Below are 8956 nucleotides of genomic sequence, written 5' to 3' on the forward strand. Positions count from 1 at the left end.
CCACACAGGTGATGAACTTGTGTAGCTTCTCATCTTCTCTCTCGTTACCATCTGCTAATCTCAAGTTTTCCCCATCTGTGTAGATCTAAAATATACTTTTGGTCTTGTACAAGCTGTTATCTTATGGATGTGGAATCGGAAGCCACAACCGAGGCAAATCAATCAGCCAGGTGAAGATTCATCCATCTCGTGGTGGTGATTCATGCAGCTCCAGTCTGTGCGGAAGAAGGTTCAAGCACAGCAACCCCTGCAGCCGCCAGAGAAAGCATTTCTATTTTCCCCTTTCCATTGATTTTTGTAAGAATAAATTCATGCAGAGATGCGGCGAATCCATCTGGTTCTTGCTAGTCAGTGCTTCCTTTCTTTAGTATATATGGACAAATCATTGCAGGTGCTTCGTTTCTTTAATCTAGGCAAGATTGCTATCGAATAGACAATTTTTTTGTTAACTAATATACAGGAAATCTTCAGATTTGGCATGTGGTGTTAGAATTTTTTTTGTTGTTGACAAAATTAGCTCATACGGTACATTTGTATTCCAAGCTATTTTAGTTTATTATATTACAAATTTCATCTTTCTTTTGAACATTTGCATGTGTTATTTGACTATTTGATCATGAAGAATGGAAGGCAAGGACTGTCTCGTCACGAAGAATGGAAGGTCGGCTGTTGATTTTGTAGTGGCTGGCTGTTCATTTTGTAAAAGCTAGAAGCTGATAGTATATTGCTCTAGTGCTACTGTTTTAGTAAACATTATTAGGCCTCTCGTGTGCTTGTGATGATTATTCAAACATTTCCTACTGAGAATGTATACGGGGCATTTTGACTAACATGCGGCTGCAATCCAAACAGCTACCACAACTTTTTATCTAACATTTATAATAATAAATCAAACAGCAGCCATATTATAAAAAAAAACCAAACAACAGCTACCATATTATAACATTTATAACAAAAAAGAAAACTTTTAGTCCCGGTAGGTAATACCAACCGAGACTAAAGGGCCGGCCCACGTGACCAGGCCGAGAGGCCTCTTTAGCCCCGGTTGGTATTACCAACCGGACTAAAGATGGACCTTTAGTCCCGGCGCGAGAAACCGGGACTAAAGGAGGGGCCTTTTAGTCCTGAATTCGTGCTCTCGGTTGAAAAACCTAGACTGAAGGGGTTTTCCAAGCATAAGTATAACTTGTTTCTGTACTAGTGACCAAAGTTTTGCACGCGTTCGCATCCCATCTGCCAGTTTCCTCGTCATTTGTGAGGCAGATAACAAGCTTCCTCAGTTGGGTCAGCTGGCCCAGCTCTTCACACATATTCATTGCGACTAGAGCTTCCAGGGACGTTAGATTCCTCAACCCATTTAGCAGCATTGTAGAGTCCCCAACACCTAGGCAACTTAACTTTCTATGCGCTACAGTACTCGATGGTAGTTCTTTAATATTTGTTTCATGGTGTTGTTTCCAAGACTCGCACATCATATAAAATGAAATCAAACATGGATAAAAACACCCACACTTAATGAATAGTTTCATTCTATTATTTCATAGACATTTAATTCTCTAACTTATATAGAGTTGGTAACCATGCCAAGAGAGTTTCATCCCTGTAAAATTCACTTCTTCTCTCTCTTCATAAAAACATTATCATGTCATCAAATATGCCTTTTTGGCTGGCTATTAAATATAAATGAAATTCTCATGAAACTTCCACCGAGACTAACCAAATGATTGCAAAAATTTTAGATTCCCTATCTGTTGAGGGAGATCACCACCATGTCCAGTATATAGTAGACTTTTAGAGACCTCACGTAGACTGTGACCTACAAACTCCAGATTTGGAAGCCCTTAAGATCGCAATCTTCTATGTCCAATACACACAGAAGATAACAGCATGAAAGGGGTGGCACTAAACTATTTATAGCAGAATCGAAGATTGCGACGGATCTCAATTTTGACGTGTTCACGGTTGTTGGCCAAGTAGTATTGTGGAGAGAGAGAGAGAGCTTACGAACCTTGATTCGAGAACAAACAGTGCTTTGCCGGCCTGCTATCACCAAATATAGTGGTAACAAAACCTTCATCTCTTTAACAAGGAACAAATGAAATCAAGCACTATATCATGCACACGGCAAGACCCAGGCGACATAATATCATCAGTAATGTTTGCTGGTTGGATCAGACATCTGTTTATAAGCTCACTGAAGTAGCTTATTAGTCCAATATCAAATAAGGGTTCCCTCCCTTCACCATGATGGACAAATCCTTCAACTATCCACCTCCATATCAACCGATCCCTCAAAAGTTCACAATCTTCACGAAATACTTAGGTACAATAAACATGTCTTCAAATTAGAAGGTAAATCATAATAGCTAAATGAAAGAATCTTCCTCATATTGTCTATGTCATGAGCACTTCCAAGGTCGGGACCAATAGAGTCGCACCACTGATACCACACTTCTTTGTTGCCAGCAAACTTGTGACGTTTGCAGTCTTGTGCCACAGCCACGTTCGCCTCCTCCCGCTTCTCCTCTATCTTCTGCTTCTTGGGACGTTTCCAGTCTTGTGCCTAGGGGCCATTGATGCCACAGTTTTGGCACAGACCATAGCACCGAGGTGTGCCATCCAACATGAGCATGACGGTGCCAGACCCGCTGGATCCGCCGCCAACAGATCTATGCGCCGCCTTGCTCTTTTCTTGACCCCCACCGTCACCGGCACTGCTGCCCTCCTCGGTCGAAACTAGATTGAAAGCGATGCTTATGCTTCGCAAGCCAGTCTTCCTCCTCTAGCAGCAGTCACCCCGCCTTGTCGACGATCTAATTGTCCTTTTATCAAGACTGATCTTCTGTTTCACGCAACCTCCCCAATAGCTCGTCAATCGACAGTGTATTCAAATCACAAAACATCTCGATCAGGACTGCTACCTAATTGAATTGGGTGGCACGGACATGGAGAATCTTCTTCACAACGCGGGCATTGTCCATTGTCTCGCCAAGAGACTTGAGGTTGCGATGAGGTTGGCGATGCGCATGTTGAAAACATCAACGGTCTCCCCTTCTTTGAACCTGACATTCTTGAATTCTTGAGGAGCCTCTGGTGTTATACATCTTTGACGCGATCAGCACCGAGTCGCATTTTCTTCACCGACTTCTTCGTGCCCCAGCGTCGTCCACATCTCTTTGGGAACCGACAGCATTAGGGCGTCCATGGCCTGGCGATCCATGGAGTGCCTCACCAAGGTCCCAGGCTCGATCGCCTCCCAATATCCATCGCCTCGTAGTGGATATGCATCATCATGGACCAACTCGGCATAATTAGTGCGGGTAATCATCGGCCACATCAATGAGCTCTCCTTGACGCCGCCGCCTGCGCTCATCGTTGGCGTGTCACCCATCTCCTTCTCCTTCACGCGTTGCCACTTCAGGTACGGTGGCTGCCACCACCCAGCATCCTCCATGATGGCTTCTCCGACTCTGGCCGCCGCTGCCACTGGCTTTGATACTAGTTGTTGGAGCCGGCGGTCACCACCGAGCTCCTAAGTGACGCAGGTGATCTTTGGAATGCGAGACATGGTCACTATGAACACGAATGCATGCAAGAAGTGGAAAAATGAACACATACAATTTTGTGCTGCACACACCATTGCAGCCTTTTCGGTTTTTTTTCATTGCTTATATGTGAATCTAGAACATGCATACATGGGCTTGGAGCCTGGGTCTCCTGCCGCTCCGTGAATGCTACGCGATCCAGCTCCTTTTCTGCAGGACCACGAGACTTGTGCATGGCGAACGTGCAGCGGCGAGATCACACATCCGAAAGACGCAGGCCACAGCATGGACTGGGCAAATGTCCATCCATTGGTGGTTCTACGCGCTACTAATAACGTGCGGACTACATGCAGTTTACAACATGATTACAATGCAACATAGAACTAGGAATGAAAAGAAAATTCCGTATGTGATGGGTGGCCTGCATGTCTACAAGTCTATGCCAGAACAATCTCCAGCACAGACTGTGCAGTCCTTGCCTGTGCGCCTTGGGGCGATTCTAGATCGGCTAGTGCGCGCGCATGGCGATGCCGCACTTGCCCATGGGTTGCCGCCACATTGTGCCTCATGCAGATGTAGCCGGCCTCACCCCAGTTGCAGCCCCACGAGTTCTTCACCAGCCAGTAGTCCTTGCCATTCTCATGGACGTAGCCCACTGTTGTCATCACCGTGGTTTAGGCTCATGCCGCATTGCCCGTCAAGACGCCCTGCGTGTGATATGCATCATGATGTGAAATAAGATGAGTGAGTAGATACCTTGGACAATACAGCGCAAGCTACGGGCGCTGTCGTCGTCATCGTTCCTGGCATCTTCTGCCGTGTCGTTGCGGCGGCCGCTCTGGAAGCCGAGGGACGCGGCCACGGAACTCCTCCAGGGTGAGGTCGGCGAAGGCGTGAGGACGAGGCGGAAGCTGTGGAGCCCCAGGTCGCCTCCGCGTTTGTGCGCGTCGATGTAGCGCAGGTTGTCGCGGAACACCTCCAGCCGCATGCCATGGCTGGTTATCGACCCCAAACGCAGTAATTTAGCCCCGTTGTCCATGCTATGGCTGGTATCCACAACAAGCACCAGGTCCATAAACACCCCTAATCACTCGAGACAGATTTATTAATTAATCTATAATAAAGCACACACTATCACACCGTACATTACATACTGGTGAGCTAGAACGAAACGGACGGCGGCCGGCCACCAAGATAGATTGATAGATATATACACTAAAATATATAGACTAAATCTACATACAAGAAAAGGCTTGAATTTTTCTATCGTCATTTAGATGGACTTACCATGACGTTTACTTGGTTGGCCGCCCAAATACGCCTGTGCCCCAACTGGTAAAAAAAAATATCTAAACTCTAGGTACGGAGATGTACCAAGAAAATCTACCGAGACATTCACAGTTGCAACAACCGTGAAGGCCCAATGAGAAGATCGCCGGAGGGGACTAGCTGTCTAGCTATTCTGTTATTCAGTTTTGTTTTGTGCGGATTGTGCGTTAGTTCGTCCTTTTACTCCTGTCATTTGCATGAATGGATCACAGGAATTGATGGAACTTTCATCATCAGATTGCTTTGGACTTGATCAAGGTTCCCCTTTTCTCATAGAAGTAGTTATTTGCGACTCTTGAGGCCTCGGCCGCCCGTAGTCCATAGAGGGCACAGACATGATTGCCAGGCTTAGGGAATAGGATGTAATCTTTTTATTCTGTAAAAAAACCTCCATACTAAATTACCTATTGTTCCTGTATGAGGGAGATCAGAGAGATCCCCTAAAAAAAAAGGAGATCAGAGAGATCACTAGGTCAGGGATCGTTTGAAGTGGATGAGGACGACGCATATGATCAAAACATCTATATCCCTTAGAAAGTGTCGTCTAAAAAAGTCAGACAATGTAAGTTTTACTCTCTTTCATGTCTATATTTTGAACTATATCAGTATACTATTTGAACTATTTATAATATTGTAATGTGTGCAAGTTTTCAACTTAATCTTTGAATTTAAGACTTGTCATATGGAATTATGTTGCAATTGTATGATTGTTTAATAAATTGTATATAATTTTTTTTGTGTGTCATACCCTTAGAAAAAAAATCCTATATCCGCCACGGATGGTAACACCTGCCGCTGGGACTCGGAAGTGCCCCAAACAACACAAGGTAAACACGTTGATCCCTTACCACAACTATATATGAATCAAAGCTGGAAAAAGGAATTCTGACATTAGATTAGTGTTAACTAATACACCTTTGAGTTTAGGATCTATTTCACCAGTGCCGGACTACAGCAATCCATCTTATATATATTATGTATATATAAAGACGACACCATCTTTGTCAACCACGCACAAGCAGGAATTCTGTAGTTCGGCGTTCGTCCTGCTATTTCATTGTTCATCGATCAAAGGTATGGCCATCTTGCTAAATTTTCATTACAATTTAATTTGATCTAAATCCATCTGACAAATATTATAACCTCTATAATATAATACATACTACAGACCAACACCTTCCAGGATTCGATGGAACGCACGCAGCCATCAACCACTACCGGAAACGCCTAAGTTGCCGAGTGTCCCAGCTTTGCCGTGGGCACGATTGTATACGCCGAGTGCAGGCATAATTGTATACGCCGAGTGCAGGCACTCGGCAAACAATAGACACACGGCAACTTCATGTCCAGGTAACACCGTCGACCTCCGTTAGCATTTTGCCGAGTGTCACATGTTAACGCACGGCAAACCCACCTATATGCCGAGTGTCACCTTGAGACACTCGGCAAATCATGGTATATGCCGAGTGTCACCATCTGACACTCGGCAAACGAATTTTTTTTTGATTTTGCCACCCAAACTTTTTGTACTGTTGTATTACAATACCTGTTGCTCTGTGTTGAAGTTTTGTACATTTCTGAGTGATTTTACTATATTTCGTCAATTTATTTTAGTTAAATGAATTTTCGGTAATTTTTTGGATTTGAACTGCAAGTGCTTTGAATATCCAAAAAAAGTGAATAAAAAATGATATTCTTGTCACTGAGTCTGATGTGAGACCGTATCCAGGGCCCCGACCAGAAATTTCGAACATCGGTTCGCGAAACATGACCACAAACGGTGGCAGAAACGTCTGAAAATTCTATAAAAAGCAAACAAAGTCTGAAAATCATTAAATTCATCGAGTTGTCACGATATCATACGTAGAGGCTATGGTAAAAAATTGAGAATGTTTCGGCACAGTTAACACGTACGCTACTTACAAATCGGAGCATCTCCAGAGAAGTTTCTGAGATTTGAAAAGTATCTTGTAAGATTGGAGACAATTTGAATTTTGATTTGGTGTTTCACTTCAAAATTTTTTCTATATGGATTGGAGAACAAAGATCGTTTCCTGTAAATTTTGGCAATTTTTCGGATCCGTTTGACAATTTTTAATTTTTTTACCACAATTATTGAATTTTATTTACGATAAATTGGATTTGAACAACAATTACATGAAATGTTGCCCAATAATTTATAAAAGCATCGAACATAAATTTCTAAGTGAATTTAATAAGGATTTTTGGAACTTCATATGGGAAAATTGAGTTTTGGAAACTAAACAAAGTAAGAAAGCACATGAAATAACGAGTACCTTTGCCGAGTGCCAGAAGGTGGGGCACTTGGCAAATGTTTAAAAAATGTTGTTTAAAAGCTATAAGTACGAAAAGTTTTGCAGCAAAAAAAAAGAAAAAAAGAAAAATGTTGCCGAGTGCCCCATCGGGCCGGGCACTCGGCAAACAGGGCCCAAGAGCGCAAATAGGCTGGCCGCGCCTCCCTCCTCCCTCCTCTCCCCATTCAATTCACACCTCCCCCGGTGCCGCGCCTCCCGCCGCGCCGCCCTCCCCACTGGTGCCGGCCAGCCGCGCCTCCAGCTGTCGTCGGGCCTCCGCCTCTTGCCGTCGCGCCTCCACCTTCACTGCCCCCTGCCCCCGAACCCCTCCCCTACCCCCGAGCCCTCCCCTGCCCCAGAGCCCGCCCCTACCCGGGCGGTCGCCGGAGAACGGGCGCCGGCCAGGGCACGCCAACCACTCTCCGCCCCCGCCCCTACCCGGGTGCTCGTCGGAGAAGGCCGCGGAGACGACTGCTCCCCTCGCGCCGCCGTCGTCACACCCTCCCCACTCCGCGGCCCCCTCCCTCCCACCCCGCATGCCTCCGCCGTCGACCTCCCCCCCGCCCGGCCGATCTGCGCCACAGCCATCGGCTTGCCCACGCCCCTGTCCCCGCCGTGAAACCGAGCGCGAGCGCGAGGCACGCCCACAAACCACCCTAGGGTTGTGGAGAGAATCGGCTGAGGACTTTGTCGTCGCCACAGGAGCCCACCGCAGGATCCCACCGCTTCCCCCATTCTCCGATAAGCCCCATTGTAATCTATCGCTTCCCCCATTCTCCGGTAAGCCCCCATTCTCTGCGATGATCTGCTGCTGCTATTTGTCTTAGTTTGTTGCGTGATAGATTCAGTTATAGGCTCCTATAACTGAAATTTTCCTAGAATTGAAATTTGTGTTCTTGAGAAAATAATTAGCTACTATAAAGCATGATGAATGCCCTTGTAGCACTTCGTTCTTCTCCAAATTTCAAATTGTAGGCTGTTTTTTTCATTAGCAATCTTCCTAGTTGTAGCATGCCTATGAATATAGTCATATGTCTGTCTTACAAAGCTCACTTGGTGGACTAGCAGCTGTGGTAAGGGTAGAAGCCAAAGCATGAGGCCGAGGGAAGGAGGGCGCAATAGTCCCAACCCAACGTGGCTCAAAAGATGCATCTAGTTTGGTTGCCTGCTCTGCTTGTGAAAATAAACTAGTAGGAGTATTAGATTAATGCATGGACTCCAATTGGAGCACATAAATTTTACGCATAAATTAGAGAGAGAAGACACGGCCGGGGAACGAGCGTAAGCAAGAGCGAGGCGTCGTAAGCAACAAGTGGCGCAGGGGCAGGACAGGCTCAAATAATGCGTTGCGGTTGCGCCCCCAATCCCCCATGGCCATGTGCCCGCTGGGCGTAGGACATTCCCACGAACAGGGCCGATCGCCTCACATGCACCACCCGCCCGCCTTCCGCTTTGCATTCCATTCCATTGCATTGCTCCAACCTCCAAGCATCCTCCAACGCAACGTGTGTGTATGTATGTTCTCCACCTAGCTAGCTATATACATCAGGCTGCCCTTTGCTTTGCACATGTGCATACGCGGCAGATGGTGCCTTCCTTGCATCGCACTGTACTGTGTGTAACCATATAAAAAAGTTTCCTTCTACCAGTTCGTACATGTAGTATCCGGCCCGCCGTGTGCTCGCCATTGCCGTGTGCGCCAATGCGCGTCGATCTATTGATGCGCTGTCGCTAGCTGCAGGGTCCCCTTTGCTGCGTTTTTTCCCC

At 46.0% G+C, this 8956-nt stretch overlaps 1 protein-coding gene across 1 annotated transcript; it reads right to left on the reverse strand.

The window, feature by feature from the left end:
* Nucleotides 1-7379: 7379 nt before the first annotated feature.
* On the reverse strand, nucleotides 7380-7727 carry LOC136480329 (uncharacterized). The gene has a single exon (XM_066477909.1). It carries the CDS (start codon nucleotides 7725-7727, stop codon nucleotides 7380-7382), a length of 348 nt encoding a protein of 115 aa, XP_066334006.1.
* Nucleotides 7728-8956: the final 1229 nt, after the last annotated feature.

This window comes from Miscanthus floridulus, chromosome 9 (assembly GCF_019320115.1).
Source record: "Miscanthus floridulus cultivar M001 chromosome 9, ASM1932011v1, whole genome shotgun sequence".
In the NCBI taxonomy this organism is placed as follows: domain Eukaryota; kingdom Viridiplantae; phylum Streptophyta; class Magnoliopsida; order Poales; family Poaceae; genus Miscanthus; species Miscanthus floridulus.

Excerpts from the sequence above, each read along its gene's own strand:
- LOC136480329 (XM_066477909.1), bottom strand. The coding sequence starts at position 7,727 with ATGCGGGGTGGGAGGGAGGGGGCCGCGGAGTGGGGAGGGTGTGACGAC.